Consider the following 17953-nt stretch of genomic DNA (forward strand, 5'->3'; position numbering starts at 1 on the left):
ACTAGGTGAGCAGCATCTGTCATTCCCCAAACCATCAGCAAGAGCTGCCAAAATAAGCACACATGGTTGCCAGAAGTTGACCTTCAGATATGCTGTCCTGCTGGATATATTTTGCAGTTATGTTGAGGCATCGGAGTGTTAAATCCATGCCAAGCTGGCTTTCCCTTGCCCCAGCCTCTGCTTATTACCCAGTAACACCCATCTGGGAGAGCACAGCATAGTCAGTGGGTGTGCAATCCCACTGCTGCAAGCGACCTGCCCGCAAGCAACTTTGTATAGAAATTCTTTGTTGGTAAGATTTTATTTTCACTGGGGCAATCACTGACATGGAGTTATGTTTTACTTTTTTTTTTGTGCTAATCTGGTCCAATATTAAGACGCCATATACAAACCTTTGCATTGGCGCTGTAAGAAGGATCTAATTTCAATTATGCATGCTTTGCAGGGGGGGGGCAGAAATTCATGTGGCAACCTGTCTGTGATGGAATACCATCTGCAATTGTGACATAGCCAGAGCTACCTTTTTGATTTTTAATACAATTACCAAGGTATTTCTGCTTTTGAACGCGATATCTGCTTATCACACCGTGTCTTCGTTCCGTTGCAAAAAACATAATGCACATATGTAACTTGCAGTGACTCTCCTTACGTCTTCAGCAGTTGCCCTGTAATGGCAGCAGGGCAGGTCCAAATGTCAGATGTGGATTCCTGGACACAAAGTTCCGAAAGGAGATGTGGCTTTCTACTTCATCCTTATTACAGAATAGAATTGAGTACCCCAGCACCCTAGTTGTATTTAATAAAATCTAAAGATATGCAAGGTCTACTTTTGAAATCGTGGCTGAGATTGCACAATTACACAGCCACAAACATTTAATGACATTTGTCAGCTTGGTGGACAGTGGCTCATTCATGACACAGGGGTGTTGTGTATTAAATTGCCTGATCAAGGTGTTCCCACAACTATGTTGGGTCTAGCCCAGGAAGCCCTCCATTTACACTCCCTTTTAATCCCCCTGAGAAGGGCTGTCCCCTTTCTCCCCGGGAACTGGAACACTTAGGAAGGGCCTGTGTGAACCAGTGCTTCAAAGACGGTCCTAGAATTACAATGGTCACTTCCCACCAAGGTGCAGATTACTGGTGACCTTTTGACGTAGGCAGACAGAGGAAGGGGTTAGAGTTAGCATATCCCAGAGTAGAACTTCATGCCGGTGGAGTGGTAGTCTTGTCATCACCAACTTGGATTTTGCTTGGACTCCCACACTTTACTGACATTCGAAGGCAAAGGGCACTTTTTACAACAGCCAGGATGGGCCCTTAACAGGTTTGCTGTGGACTAATCTACTTTAGCATTTGGTCTATACAAAGGAGGGGGAGACCCTTCCCTTAATTGATTCATATTTCTAACCTTTATTAGGGCTTCGCCTGGAACTCGGTTGTCTGAATAGTTTGCTCCAATTGACCTTGAGATAAAGGTAGAGCAGGCCAAGGATGAGGCAAGCACTTCTTCCTACACATCTGTTAAAACGGATTTCTGAACTCTGTCCTGGCGGCGCAGAAGTTCAGAAGGCCAACCTAATTACTTGGAACAGGGTAACCTCTGGACAAGCCAGACCAATCAGGGTAGCGATCGCGGCGGTCAAGACTAGGTCTCAAGAGGGGTGAGGGTGACTGAAAGCCCGCAATGAGCACACAAAGCAAGGACACTTACAAATTACTCCAAACAGGTGTTATATTAAAAATATATACACATTTATTCCAAGGCCTTTGCAACAATGACCGTAGCGAGAAATCACAATAAAACTCTAGTAAACCAACACATACCAAACCAATACAATCTAAACCGAACATTTCGAGGTCTTAAACTCAGCTCAGAACTTATTGTCATGTGTATCTCAGCCAAATGTACACTACTCACTTCAGACCTGGGAATGCCAAGTGTACGAATCGTGTGAGAGTGACAAGGACTCGAAATACAATACAACCTGGCGGCGGTTACAGAGCAAGACTCCTGGGTAGGCTGGTCAGTCTGCTGGATGGCCCAGAGACACTTCCGAAGGCTTACGTGCAGGAGATGGTGAGGATGCCGAGAATAGCTGTCCCTGCTATTCCAAGGGTCGAAATACCAGTACAGGCCTTCTGGTTCGATCAGAGGTAGAAAGGGTTTCACAAGGCGACAGCAGTGCAGAGGAGCAGTCCTTCAGCGGGTCACCAGTGATTCCTCAGTTCAGCCTTGTGGTTGCAGGATACTTGGCTTCTGTATTCCTTTGTTCGTAAGAACTCAGGAGATCGACATGGTAGTGGTGTTTCCAGCCCCTTCTTATCCACAGTTCCCTTCGCGCCAAAACGGAGGGGACCCAATGGGAGATACGCTCATCAAACACTCGCAGCATACGTGGACCTATCACGGACCACGGTGGTCCCAGGCATTCACACCACCCTAGACTCTCTGGCACCCAGGATGTGTATTGGGACCAGATATCCCAGCCCACATCCTGGAGGCACACACAAGGCCTGTAGAAGCCCGCGAAAGCATCTGTGTTTCGCGGGAAAGTACATGCCCAAATAAGGAAGGCCCCGGGTCGGCTCGACCTGGGGAAGGTGAAGGGGGCAAGACGGTCAGCGGACAGGACAAAGGAGCCTCGTGGTCTGGCCATTTTGGGAGCCAGGCCACCATTTTGGGCTAAGCGCGAGAAACACGCTTAAAACGCCAAAAGGAGCTCAAAACACAAACGATCGCTGCCACCATTCCCGTCCGTGATTCACTTGCACCGATCAGTTACAATCCAAAAAGAGTATCTAGGGCCTGTAGAAGGCTAGAGACCCAAGAGAGCAGTAACTTAGCTTACAGTGCCCTCTTGTGTCATGTTGCACGAAAGCTGCAACATGATAAAGAAACTACGGAAAATAGCGTTTCCCGGTACTGACTGTCTTAAGGGCATGTCAGTTTCCCCGTAAGAACGGAGCGAAAGCCCAGAGGAGTGCGGCAGAAGGCTGCACTTTCTCTGGCAAAGTCTAGATCATGGTGAAAACAACAGCAAAAAGTTTAGGGGTTGCCACATGGAAGGAAAATTACCCACAATTAAGAAATCTTTCCTAACAACATCCCCAGGGCCTATTTGGGAAGGCCAGTTGGCTGGACAATGCCTTCTGCAACTGTACCTTGGACCTGATCACTGGAGGTAACAGAACCCTGCAAGTGATCTCTACAAATGTTCCTGGTTGAGAAGGGCAGAATAAAGCACTCACTGGCTAGACTGTGCTAGACTCACTTAGAACCACAGCAGGATGTGCAGTGCAGCCTTTAGCACTCTCCAACCTCTTACCTGCTCCAGATGCTGAATTGACTCATTGAATAAGGTGGCCTTTACTCATTCACTGGCTCTAATACATGGAAGCAACTGACTGTCTTTACCCCTGATCCTACAAAACCATTGTCTCAACCCGACTCACCCGAAGCGTATCTATGCCAACTTAACTTGCCTCGAGTGCAGACTTGATCCACTCGGAGCCCTCACATTGAACAGTCTCTACTCGCGACTCAACTGTTGCGACACTGACCCCAATGCAGTACAGCACCTAGAACCCTAGCTTGATGCTGTAGAGTCCTGAAAGACAAGAACTGAATGGTATTTGAAGTGCCCTGTCCTCCTTGTCCGCCTTAAAGGTACCTGTCTGGCTGTGCCTTTTTCAACTTTACCATTGAGGACCATGCTGGTTTAGTAGTAGTGTGGCGCTCGGTGGGCGTTTAAGCTACTACTCACCTCTGTACTCCCGAAAGCAGTAGTCATTTTGTCAGTCACATGTGGCAAAATGTGTCCCACACCTATGAATATCATGTTGCACGGAGTAACTCGCCCCGCCCTTCCTTCCAACTGCGCTCCCAAATACCTGGGGCGCACAACAGCTCAGCATGTCCTCATCTGACAATGGAATGGTGAGCCATCTCTTCCTCCCGCTGCTTGCAGACACTCGTCCTGGAAACATCTTCTTGAGGGAGCTGGTTCTGGATAATTGAATTCTTGCGTGGCACAAATCCAACACCAGCTCCCTCAAGAGAACATTTTCAGGACAAGTGTCTGCAACCAGCTTCAGGGGGCTAGTGTTTGATTATTACCACCACAGCATTTAAGCCTAGACACATAGCAGGGTTACAAAATGGAAACATGCACATTGGACGAAACTGGGGTTCGAAGCACATAAGATTGGTGATGCTGCATAGGAAAATTAATTGTAAAAATATTTTCTTTCATTGGTGGCAGGCACTTTTTAAAGATTAAAAAAAAAGAAAGCAGTTAACATTAATTTCATATTTTAATTTGACTGCTTATTAGTCACTTCTGTTTATTCAATTATGTGTTTAGTTCATACAAATCTTCACATATAAACATTTGATATTGACAAACATTAAAAGGACATGCAATGCAATCAGGAGGCATAAACATTATTTACATATTAAGTAAACTATAATAATCATTTATCATGGTAATTAAATCCATGTAACATAATAAAAAACAAGACCTACAAGTTTACTTTCCACTAATCCCATTAGGATTGCCCAGTTTCCCGGTAGCGGTCACCCCAATCCAAACATGATAAAGTGCAATGTGCAACGGTTTGTTGTCTGTATTTAGACAATACCACCAGACTGAATCACTTTTGATATTCGCAAAAGAACTTGGGAGCTTCATGTAAAGGGGGCCATGTTCTAGGCATTCTGTTGACAGTCTACCTGCAATGCCGCAGGGGCGACCTATTCGGTCTTCCTTGGCGATTGCGAATTCAGGTCCAATTGATGCCAGAAAAGGGGGTTTATTTAACCTTAAAAGTCAGAGAAATGTGTGCAATGCTCGGGTTGGGAATATTTTTAGATGGCTTTGCAGTTCTTTGAATTTATGATTTAAATGAGCCATCTATCCTTGATACTATTTTAGCGTAGACAGATGGATCTAATTTGCACACCATTCTCATGCCTCCAGATTCACGACAAATGTCCCCCTTAAAGTATAATACTTTTCGTCCCAGTTCGGGCTCCAATCAATGGTGTCATATGTTTTAGTCACGAAGGAAGTATATTTACTATTTGTTTTAGTGCTGAATTCCTTACCCAGCAGCTGTAACAGTGGCCAAACCGGAGTTGGTCATAATTTTAGGTATAATAAACAGTGTCTTTTCAAAACCTGTGGTACAAGTGATGCCGGACCCATTTCTAGTCTTACAATTTCGATGGGCACGCTAGGGTCCAATTCTAATATCCTTCTCCAAAATGTGCCCTCAATTGTCTTCCACCAGGATAGATCATAAATACATAATGCCTCCAGCCCGTACAGCAGGGTTGAACAAAAACTTTGTAAAGCGTCATAATGCCATGTAAACTATAGCCAGATACTTCCTAATCCATCTGGAGATCATGTTTGTCAAGGCTATATGTTTGTGCCTCTTCTCTGCAATAACTGCTGTCCTACTGTCCATCGTAACCTGCATAGTAGTCTTCTCATACAGGCCACGCACTAAAAGCAAAAGATCCTCCGGGTAACCAAATGCTTTCGTCTTTGGCCACCGCCTGGTCCTATGCGGTGTCAAACCGTACCTGGAAGAAGTTATGGGCATATGCAGGTAGGGCTTACCCTGGATTCTGGCATCCCTGGTGAAGGCATCTATAAGCCAATGGCAGTGGGCAGTTCAAGAGCCAGCTCCAAATTAATTGATATTTTATTTCTATCGCGCTCATACACTAGCGTTTCAGAGCACGAAAATTCCAAAAATTGTATTTTCCAAGTATGTCTGCTGTACGTACCCACTTCTCCAGTCTAACACCAGGCAAACAAACATCTTCCCTGTGATTTCAATCATCGGCAGGAGTGGAAAGTTCTCGATTAAGGTTCTTGATCCTTTTTGTATATAGGGATCAAGATGGCTTTCCTCCATGATATGGGTACTATGCCTTCTTCACATACCTTGCTATACAGTCCTATAGCAGTTTGGCCCAAACCTCTGCTGCACATTTCAGTACAACATTGGAAAGACTGTATGGGCCTGGGGCTCTTGAGTCCTTCAGCTTACGAATGTTCAACTCTCTCTTCCTGATCAAATCGATTTTCACTTCCCAACGTTGCCTTCGTCTATGGGAGAACTTGGGTCATCGGATGTTACTAATGAACTCAACACAATTTTTCCCAATGCAAAAAATAACTTTCATGGCTCTAGTTGAGTTGAATTTAGCTAATAATTTCCACATCTTTCTCAAATCGTTTGTGTTCGACACCCTAATTAAGTACTACCACTGCATATTTCTATGGGAGGATATCCATCCGTTTACCCAGCACCTGTACCTGTTTTTCACTAGTTGAGATGCCAAGAAAAAACCTTGGGGAGCAAGGTCCAACTAAATTGTTTTTCCTGGACAGCCCTATCTGTGTCTTTTGTCGTGATGTTCCAGCAAAGTATATCCTTTGTGCATAATGAGTCTAATCCTGTTTTCTAGTATCCATGGGTTTCCCCTTCCGCCGTCAAACCCATGTGTTGTGCATCTATGAGCACAGAATTCAAGATTGAAAACTCTAGAGAAAGCCAAGAAATTTGTAGAGTGGAATTAATTCTGTTACCGGCAGTATTACCAGCCGGAATCTTCTGTACTGGGTTTTCCGGCCCGCTATGGTGAGGATGGCATGGTCACTAAATACATTACCAATCGCTATTCATTTCCCAACATAGGAGTTAGTTATCACATTGCAAAAAAAATAATCAAGTGTTGATCTCTTGGTTCCGTTCTTCCAGGTATATTTGCCCGGGGTGTCGCCAATCGCTCATCCATTTAGCATATAGCAATCCCTCTCTGAAAGAGCATTAACCCAAGTATTTCCTTTGTGTCTTGTTACTCATATTTGATTTGCTCTTTAAATTAGTTTAATCTATTTCATTTTCACAATCGCATCGAGAAATAGAATTGCCCCCAATTTCACATTCACCTACAGTTCTTGACACACAAAGTACTTCAATAATAGATTCAATAATGCTGTCTGTCAATTGGGCTCCCCGAGGGTCGTATATATTTGTAACTACTTTCCTTCCACTATTCAGAAAGCAGACTCTCACAGCCAGCACCGATTGATTTTCTTTTTTAAGCATAAATGTAGATGCCTTGATGTAGTTTTACTCCCATTATGAGTCCCCCGTAGGGGAGCCCTTTTTTTGCTAAGATCTGAACCATCCGATATCCATCTATGGTAAGCCTGTAGAGTAATCAACATTCCTGCAGAAGGAAAACCTAATTCTGAAGCAGACGGTCCAATGATCACTCGATGGCGTAAAACCCAGCGTATTTCAGTTTTGTGCTGAGGCTCTGTTTTCGTGATTCTGTATAAGCCATGGCCAAACTCCCAATATGTTCTCTTGCAATGGATTGTGACGTTTCCTGTTACTTTGTGACTATACTGGAAGCCTTCAGATTCTCCCATAAGCCATCCATGTCCAAAGGCACACTAGCTTTGCGGCGACAGATCTCCACTCAGTGTCTAATTTGAAGCCCAATTCTAAAAAGAAATTGTATAATTTGATCAAATTGGCAGTTTCAGTTGCAGAATAATGCACTCTGCTAAATTGGTGCATTATTTTTATTTTTAATGGGCTCAATGAATTTGAAATCCTTTGTACCCAGAATGCTAGGGGGCAGTATTTTATGAATTCGATTCAGAAACTCAGATCTGTTAATTAAATCTTGTTCCCTGTGCAGTCCGTTTTATTGTAAAGACTGGTTGTTGATTACTCGTTATGTTTTTCCAATGCTTCTTCATTTTCAGGACTTGCCATTGTGGGTAATCTGGCTGTCGGAGACTCAAGTTTTCGCTTGCTCAATAGGTTTTCTCAGAGTGACCTGATTGAGATGCTTGACAGGTTCGAGGTCAGGTTGCTTACTCGGGTTAATGGGCTGTTCCTCATTTGTCACATTCATTCTTTGATCATTTATTAGCCGGTGGATCTTGCATTCTTATTTCTCCTTTTTGTTTTTCTTGTTCTTCTTCATGTTTGTAACTGCCTCCACAATTACTATTTTCTTCTGAACGGCTATAAGTGCTTGGGTCTGAGGACTTGCAGATGTTTGACGATTTTGATGTTTGACGATTTTGGCGTTTCAAGAGTCTACGTTTTCTGTATTTAGGTTGTAGATGCTTCACTGATTGCATAATCACTTCCAATGTACTCTAGACTTGCTTCCTCAAAGATATTAATTGGTGTGTAATCATTGACCTGCTGCTGATCAGTGTTGTGTACTTGCTATTGAGCAGTGTCAATTAGTTCATCCAAATCTTTATCGCCGTCCTCATTTGCCGTTTGAGTGGTAGTTGTGCGCATGACTTCAGTATTTTGGCACTAAGGCGCAACAATGCTTTCATAGCGAACTGCAGTGCAGACATCTCTGCTTGCACTTCATGATGGGATAAGGACACATTAAGAGCAGAGTTTGAAACTCGCGTATCTTCGCCGATAGGACACAGATTAGGCAAAGCAGACATCTTACTAACTTCCAAAAGAGGCGCAAATGCAGTTTCAAGAACTTCAGTACTCGTCATGTTTCATGTATTACTGTTACGCTCACCTGGTTCCCACAGGGGGGTCGACCGGAACTGGGCCGCTGTTGTTTCCACCAGCATGACGTGTAGCGCCGAGATGACTGACTGGACTAGCCCGCTTAGCCTAGTTTGTCTGGCTCGCAAGAATATTCTTCTGCAAAGGAGAAGAGGAATTAACCACCCGTGGTATTTGAGTGTCAACCCACCTTCCCCACTCCCGTTGTCTTCCCACAGATCACTCTTGATGTTCCCTCCTTAGTCTCACCTGATGGTTTGGAAGGATGAGCTCTCCATCCTCCGTCGACCGCAGGGGCGCGTTGATGACCAGTTACTTCACTGGCGTAGAGGAATTGGTGAGTTCGAGTATTAACTCTAAAGTCCAATTGTTCATAAGAGGTCAAATGTCTGATCTTCACTCTGTCCGATTCCTTGCAGGTTGCCGATTATCCACTCGAAGATTTCCAAATGGCACTTGGTAAGATTCAGATAAGTCTATTGTGGTTTTCCCCTTAGGGGCCGGGGTACGGCGATGAAGCAGAGTTGACTGTGCCGACCCGAGATGAGACCCCTGTGGTAAATCAGGTAAGTTTTGTGGGGGGGTAACTGGTATTGTCTTTGCTTTCTCCCCTTAGGGGCTGGGGTACGGCGATGAAGCAGAGTTGACTGCGCCGACCCAAGATGAGGTGAGTACCTCCCGTGGTAAATCAGGTAAGTCCTTGGACGTAGCTTGTATAGCCTTAGAGAGTCCCCTTGCTCACCTTGCTGTCTTTGTCTCCTTAGGTGTCGGAGAGCGGCCGCGAGATGGAGAGAGCGTGATGGAATGCTGAAGTACCGCCAAGCAGGTGAGTTCAGCGCGGCGCCGTAGGAATGCGAAGCGATGCTTCAAAGACTTCTGTCTTTCAGTTCCATGGCGAAATGGATCAGGATTCAGGTAAGGATTAACGTTAAAACTCCTGTTCTAACCTTTATCCTTTTTGTCTTCTTGTTTCAGGAGTCCCAGGACTGAAGCGGGCGTGGCTGAAGACTGGAGCGGCTGAAAACACGGTGAGCGCTACGCTGCAGCAAGCAGAATAACGCGAAGCACGTGTGGCTGTCTTGGCGTGGTTTAAATAGCCTTGGAAGAAGATCCAGGTAAGTATTCTTCCACAGCCCCACCCAAGTAACAAAATAGTCCCTTCAGTAAAATAGTCCCTCCTAAGCCTCATTTGGCTTGAGTCTTCATGCAGCATGGTCTGCCTCAGGTGAGTATGCAGCATGGTCTGCTTCAGGTAAGTTATCAATAATGAGCCTGGCGCCCATGGCGCCAGGACTGCACCCAAACAGCCCCTAACTGGGGCTTTTGGGCATGCTCCAAGTGGCATAATGCCTGCTTCCGGGGCTGCTGGGCCTGGTCTGGTCTTCCGGGGGCAGGCATCATGACCGCTACGTTTACTACTTGTACTTCAATTCCTGGCTGTTTGTCCATTCCAATGGTATTGCGCAGGGTTTAACATAGTGCAAGCAGTGAATTGTTATTTTTTGCTGCAACTGAGGGATCAGTAATCTTCTCAATATTATTGGTTACAGGACCCTGTTGCTGTAAAAGGTCCTGCAGTGTCTCTAGCAGGATGCCACTTGTGAACACACTGCAACGCTCCACTTGCAGTGTTTTGAGGGATTAGCTCCTCCTTCCCTCAGTGAGCCCAGGTAGACACAGAAAACAGACCAATGTCTCCAGCAGGAGGCCACTTGTGAACACTCCTGACACACGTTCTATTTATTCGATTGATCCAATGTCTTAACAAGAAAACATGTATGTGCGTTAGACCAGTGGTAGTGGTTGCATATGTAAACCAGTATGTAGCAGAGGGAGAGAAAGAAAAAATGGGTGCTGCTCCATGCAGTTCTGTTGACTTTCATAGTTGAATAGATTTTCAATTTATATTCTGGCTCAAGGTAGGGTGGATGCAATGAATTGCCTATAGCTGCTTCGTTGAGGACTTTCTTTGAGCAGTCGAAAGAGGTGGCAAGATTGTAGTTCACTGAAGATCCTATTTCAAATTTAGACTTGTCCAGGATGTATGCTTTGATTGCTATGTTGGTCATTTGGAGCAAGAGTAGTGATGGGTCACAGCGCCAGTATTGTGGCTGTTGAAGTGAATCCATCGCTTCCTAGCTGAGGGTAGAGGTGGTCAAAACTAACAGCATGAAGGGTGTATTGGGTAAGAGCATGGTGGGTGATGGGAAGCAGATGCATTCTCCATTAAACTGTGACGAAAGTGCAGTGCAAAGCCATCCGGTGTTTGCTAGCAGCTGCATTGGGTTTCACAACGTTCACAGAAAATACCATGGAGGTGGAGTGTGCTCTAACTGAAGTAACTGTACCAGCCCATATTCTTCTTGAACATCGTGAACAAGAGGGTTTCATGAACATTTCGTTTTTCAGCATTCTGCCATGCCCATGAAATAGGCAGAATGTCAATGTTTGGTCTGGGAAGACCTATGAAGAACTTAAGCTTGATTTTAATGTGTTTGGCGTTATTGCCTACAATATCATTTGAATCTTCCTCTTATTTTTATTTCCAAGTGTGGAAAATTGAGTAGGTTTGTTGGAATTATATAATTCGCATAAATTGGTTTACCCTTTGTGGACTGTAACTAAAAAGCTTTCATGTGTGACAGAAGCTTTTGAAGCCTTGGTTGGCATCCGTGTGTGCAGCTTGGTCAGGCCCAACTAGATGTGGTTAGCTTAATTGCCAATACATTGCCTGTCTAATTAAAAACCAAGAACTAACACATTAATTTGTGTTTTCAATTGCAGGTAAATATTCTAGCTATGAAGTTTCTGGCATCCCTGGTGGAGCCTAACAAAGGTGTGGATGACGAACAAGAGGAGGCGGCTGATGATGCAAACGCTGGTGTTGGGAACAAGGTATGCTTGCAGCGCCAGGGGAGCATCTTTCACACTACAATTTTAAGGTGCTGCCAGATTGTTTAGCAACTTGTATGAATATTGAACATTATTATTACTTTTACCTCACAACACGCCCTAGGGCCTCAGTGCGCACACATTATGAAACGTATTGGTGCTAATCTGTGCTCCATCTACGGCACACCTCTGTCCCAATATTAAGTTTTCAACTTGTTCAGTTGGGACTGATAAACCGCTTCACTAACACAGTAATTGGCTGACCAATCATGGGAACATTGGAACGTAAAATGTATAAAACTGCACGATTTAAGGGACTGGGCACGATACCCAAACTTTATATGCTAAAAACCATTTATATCTAATTCTTAATGGCCAACAGCGGCCTGTCAATTTATTAGTAATATTCTGAGACAAATAATTGAATTTATGACTGCTTGATAAAAAATGCCGATGCATCAAATTATGAGGATCTTATTTTTTTGTATAAATGATTTTAGTCTTAAAATATAAATGTGTTTTTCTATAATGTGAACTCTTATATGCAATTGTGATTTTATATAGGCCTTTTCACAGAAGAACAAGCGATCAAATCTCCCCTACCTCTTTCCATTACTCTTGACCGTTGTGGAGAATAGTGGGCATTTTCTTCATCTCAGAACCCTTTCCAACACCACCATGTGCTGGCAAATCCACACTCTGGCAAGCCCTTGACACTCTGCTTCTTTGCCAAATCTCATCTGCCAAACGTGACGCCCACCCACATAGACTTTCTTGGTCTGGTGCATTAGCTATGCTCCACTCCCCTTTAGGCTCTCCACCTACCTCACCACCCTTTTTCTTTCTCTTTCGAGCCTCCTTACATTCTTCGAGCACTTGTCTTCTTGGACATCCTCCACCCTGCCCCATTGTTGCCTACTCCCTGTGCCTCTGAAGCATTCAATGACAAAATTATACAAATTCGTTAAATCAATGACACCTGCCCTCTACTGTTTACTTGGAGATGGGCGTGACTAGCTTAGTTCCCCCTTTCCCATGAAAATGTAGTTGTCCATTAAGCTAGTTGATCCCAACAGCACAAAAATGAAACACTTTGTCTCATGAACAGTTGAAGGGTTTATGAAACAAAGTAAAGGTTGTTTGACAGCGCTTTGAAAATATTCTTAAACCTTCAGCTGGGACTAATCAGCCCAGCTCTTTGTATTAATTTGAAAGTTATTTTAGATTGATTTATACTGCGCAATTCTGCCACCCAAGGGCAGGCTCCAGGTGCTCACGTTTCTCTGCAAGAAAGAGGACAGGGTTGGTTAGTGTGGGTAGATTGATAGGATAGGTCCAGAACCAGGGGAAACTGGCGTCTGTGTGTTGGCTTGCAGATGGTTGCGTGCACTGGCTTGTGTCCGTACAGGTAAGGTCCAATGACAGGGAAGTCTTCTTTTTGACTATTGTTTGGTGTGTTTTATGTGTAGATTGGCCATTATTTAAGGTTGTGCACACTGGCTTGGTGTCCGTACGGGTAAGGTCCAGTGTCTGGGTTTGTTGGAAGCGTGTTACTTGTGTCGGTGTGTTAGGGTATAGGTTGGCTAGCCCAGAGGGCGTGTATAGAGTTTAGGTGGTGTCTGTGGCAGTAGGAGCAGGGTGGTTAATACATTGGCTACTTGCTAAATTCTTCTATGTGGCAAATCTACACAATCCTGTCTATTGTGAGGCATGACTAATCTCCACAATTCTATCTAGTGATACGCATGGTTAATTTCACAATATATCTAAATGTGATGTGTGGCTATTCTTCACACTCGAAGTGTGACTCATGGCTATACTTGACAATTGTATCTAAACGAGATGCGGGAGGTTGGAAAAATGTCTAAATTAGATACACACCAGTAGATTGAAAACTCCTAGACTTGAGACACCTGGGGAAAAATGTCTGAATTGGAGATGGCATTAAATGGAAACGCCTAAGAATTGGTGCACAGCAGTGATTGAACAATTACTTGCTGGCTTGCATTGGTGTGTTATGTTATGTAGGTAAGAGTGGTAGGGCTTTTCTGAAATGCAGTAATTGCACTCCCCACCCAGGCCACACTTACCCTTTTATCAGTTGCTGCTGGTTGACGGTGTTAGGCCTACCATGTGACCATGTGCAAGCACGGACTGGAGATGCTTCTTTAGGAGCTGCCTTGAGGCCCTTAGCAGAGGATGCCCTAGGGGGTGTTAAGAGCCTACCTCCTGGATGGGAACAGCCAATCACTGGCACAGGGCAGAGGGAAGGAAGGAGGCGGGGGTGAGGTCGCACAGGTGTGGCAAAGACTGCTACAACGATGGATTCCACCTGAGGAAGCACAGCTGAGGATTGGAGAAAAGAAAGGGCAGGAAAGCAGAGGAAAGATTGCAAGGAGGAGGGGGCGCAGGGTGCAAAAGCAAAACATCTACCTCATGAAGGCCAGCATGCTGAATGGAAAGGGCATCCTGCCCTAGAGGGCGGGGGGTGAGTACAGCCGGGGAGTACACATTGCACTAAAGTAGGTAAGATAAAAACACTGCCACCAGCCATTCAAATTATCTTGTCATTGTATTTTCTTTTTTTTTAAATATTTATTTTCAAAAAGTTCACATCATAGAAACATATGTACAATAATATAACATCATGCAATAATCACAGCAAAACCAACAAACTGTATACATCAGAAGCACCCTCGTCCCCACAGGAGTCACAATGTAATCAATAAACAGGTCTAATACAGTAAAAGACATTTGCCCCAAATCTTATTAAATAATGCATCTTTCTTTTCTCTATGATACAGCACTCTCTCCATATCTCCTAGAGAATGCATCTCTGCAATCCATTCCTCAATAGTAACAGCGGTAGATGCTTTCCAATGTCTCAATTAGTTTCTTCCCCACCATTGCCCCACGAAAGATCCATTTCTCCTGAAGTAGTCAAGTCTTCCAACAAATCCCCACTACCCAGTACTATGGTCTTAAAATCCATATGAACCTTCTCTTCAGGAATCTTTTCACAGATCTGGTCAAATTCAAACCACAGACCTCTCACCCATGAGCACTCGCCCATCATATGCTCAAAGGTGCCCACCTCGTGTAAACATGCCCAACATTCAGAGCTGTCACTCATCCCCCTCTTCATTCTCTCAGGCGTCCAGTATGTCCTATTCAAGATCTTTATTTGACGCAACCTGTCTGCAAGACTCAAAGAACACAGCTTCACATTCTCACAAATACACGTCCAATCATCCTCCGTAATATCTTCACCAATTCTCCGATTCCAATCCAATCTTAAAGCATCATTAGCCTGATAGTTTGACACAACCAGCCTAGAAACATAACTAACTAGGCCACATCCGCTCACCCCAGTCTCCCAGCCAAGCATGTCTATATTGATTTTTCTTTTCCATATCCACAACCCCCACCGCCCTCCTGAGCTTCCAATAATCTGCCAGGCGAAAAGTAGGAATGTCAAACTTCAACTGTATCTCCCTAGCCGTCATCCAATTCAAACCATTGAACAGATCACTGATTCACCCCACCCCAGCTAGGTACCAATCATGTCAGAACAAAATTTTCCCTTCTTGTGTAACACTCGGATTCAGCCAAATTGAAGCACTCGGATCTTTCAATGGATTGAAAACCAAACACTCACTGAAGACCACCCATGAGCTCCGTAAACTCCTAGTCAGTGGGCCTACCATCGTAACTCGAGGTGGCTTATTGGTCAACATAGCCCTAGGCGACACAGGGCCTACATGGCTAGCCTCTGCACATACCCAATCCTCATGCTCCGATTTGAGAAAAGCAAATGTAATCCGTGACATAAAAGCCAAATGGTATGCTTTGAAATTAGGGACCCCCAGCCCACCCTTAGACAAAGGTAATTGCAATTTGCTAATCTTCAGACGCAGAGGTTTACGATCCCACAAAAATCACTGCATGAGTCTATCCAACTCACACCAAAAATGTTTCTCAATGTCTAATGGGATCATACTCAGAACAAAGCTTACTCTAGGAGTCGACACCATTTTCAAAGCATTCACCTTCCCCCAAAGAGAAAGGTGCAACAAACATTATCTTTCCAAATCCAATTTGAAATTGGTGCACACCATATTCATTTTTTCTCTCTCAAAATCAGCAACATTAGGCAAAATCCAAACCCCCCCCCCCCCCCCAAGTACAATAGTTTATCAGCACACCACTTGAAGCCCAACCGGCTAATAAATTGTTTGTCACACAGCGGCACCAATGGTAAAACCTCCGATTTTGCCCAATTGATCTTGTATCCTGAGCACTGGTGAAAGGCCTCGAATGTTCATAAGAACCGGCACTGACTCAACAAGGTTCTTGAGGACCAACAATACATCATCAGCGTATAACCACATTTTTTGTTGCATTCCCTAACAATTTATGCCTTGTAAACCCTCCTCGTTTCTCAATGTTATAGCCAAAGTTTCAATGTTAAGTACGAATAACAAAGGTGACAATGGGCAGCCCTGTCTTGTGCCACGTTCCAATTCAAAAGGTTTTGACCTCTGACCATTAGTTTTAACATCAGCAGTAGGCCTGATATACAGCAGTTTAATCCAAGAACAGAACTGAATCCCAAAACCCATCTTTTCCTATACTTTAAACATAAATTGCCAATCCACTCTATCGAATGCCTTCTCTGCATCAAGTGATGGGACAGCCGAGTCTTGAGACAACTCTGACGCTTTCATGATAGTACATAGTAGTTTCCGTATGTTACTGGATGTCATCCTACCTTTAACAAAACCAGATTGATTCTGATCTATCAGTTTTGGCAAAAGATTTTCTGTTCGCAGAGCTAGAATCTTGGCCAGAATCTTATTGTCCAAATTAATCAGACTAATCGATCTGTAGTTGGACGCCTGTGATTCATCCCTGTTTTTCTTTAAAAAGACAGAAATAGTTGCATGTCTAGTAGTGTCTGGAAGTATACCCTTAGCCTTGGAGGTTGTATACATGTCCATCAATAGCGTCAACACAGAATTAGGCAACCACCTATAGAATTCCACTGGCAATCCATCTGGTCTCGGAGACCTATCAACATTCAATTTTGATATTGCCAGCTTGACTTCATCCACTGTGATATCTCCCTCCAGTAAAGTAGCCTCCTCCCCTGAAATTTCTGGGACTTGAATATCCTCCAAAAATTTGCCGCGTCAATATGGGTTTCATTCTTATATAATTTCTCATGAAACTTTCTGAATACATAATTTATACCTTCCGGAGTGAATGTGACTTGACCATTAGTCTGTAATAGACATGATCGAGCGCTCAGACTCCCTCAGCCTCAATCTATACGCTAACCAGCGATCACATTTCTCCCCATGTTCAAAATAAGCGCATTTTTGATGAAAATACTTCTTATCCACCCTATTAAGCATTGGCTCCTTCAACTCTTTTCAGCCTGTTTAACTCGGGAAGCAATTCCACTCTCGTAGGATCCACCATCAGAACCCCTGACAAGTCCCTAATCTTCAGTTCCAGTACATTCTGTGTCTTGTCCCATTTTCTTTTCAAACCACTCGCCAGACTAATAAACATACCCGAACTGTGCATTTAAATGATTCCCATATGTCGGATCCAACTTCTCCAGTACAATTCTCCTCAACAAAATAGTCAATTTCGGTTGCAATTTTGTCCATCTCCACTAGATTGTCCAACAATATAGTATTTAGTCTCCAAGTTTTTGGTCTACACATAGTGTAACTCCACTTCAAATCCACTGAAACATGAGCATGGTCAGGCAGCACAATATTACCCATACCACTCGTTTTATAGTTTTGCAACATGTCTCCTGCCATCAATACCATGTCAATTCTGGAATACGTAGCATGTGCACCGGAATAAAAAGTGTATTCCCTCACTGAAGGATTGTCTATCCTCCAACAGTCTTTCAGATTATGTTCCTCCAGCAGATCCTTTAATGCCTGTGATTGCATGTATATCCTTCTGCAATGTCTGGTATTACTCCTATCCAAAGCAGTCAATAACTGTATTGAAGTCTCCCCCCCCCCCCCCCCCCCCCCCCCCCCTCCCAAGATTCTTACTGGACTTAAGGTCTTGAATCGCTTGAGCCACCTCTCTGAAAAAGGTACCATCATCTGATGTTGGTGCATAAACATTACAAAAGGTCACTTCTTTGCCCTGAATATTAGTTAAAATAGCAACCATTCTACCTTCCTTGTCACAAATTCCTTTGAAAACCTTGATCGGTGCATGTTTCCTAATAAGAATTACCACACCCCTAGACCGTGACTCAAAGGATGAACCATAAGCCCTCCCAACCCAACCTTTCCTCAAACCACCCAAATCACCTTTCGAAAAGGTGTCTCCTGGAGGAAATAAACGTCTCCTTTTAAGTCATTCAGATAAGTCAAAACTTTCCGTTTTTTCTGAGCATTGTTCATACATTCATATTCCACGAGAACTCGCATATGAT

General features: G+C 44.0%; 1 protein-coding gene across 9 annotated transcripts in view; it reads left to right on the forward strand.

Moving 5' to 3' along the window:
- Positions 1 to 17953, forward strand: part of LRWD1 (leucine rich repeats and WD repeat domain containing 1) — a 730516-nt gene that overhangs the window by 382217 nt on the left and 330346 nt on the right. For all 9 annotated transcript variants that reach the window (XM_069614964.1, XM_069614960.1, XM_069614967.1 and 6 more), the window contains one exon: positions 11371 to 11481. In XM_069614964.1, coding sequence (XP_069471065.1) covers positions 11371 to 11481 — 111 coding nt within the window. The remainder of the gene's footprint in view (positions 1 to 11370; positions 11482 to 17953) is intronic.

Source organism: Ambystoma mexicanum, chromosome 9 (genome assembly GCF_040938575.1).
Source record: "Ambystoma mexicanum isolate Mex_15411 chromosome 9, UKY_AmexF1_1, whole genome shotgun sequence".
Lineage (NCBI taxonomy): Eukaryota > Metazoa > Chordata > Amphibia > Caudata > Ambystomatidae > Ambystoma > Ambystoma mexicanum.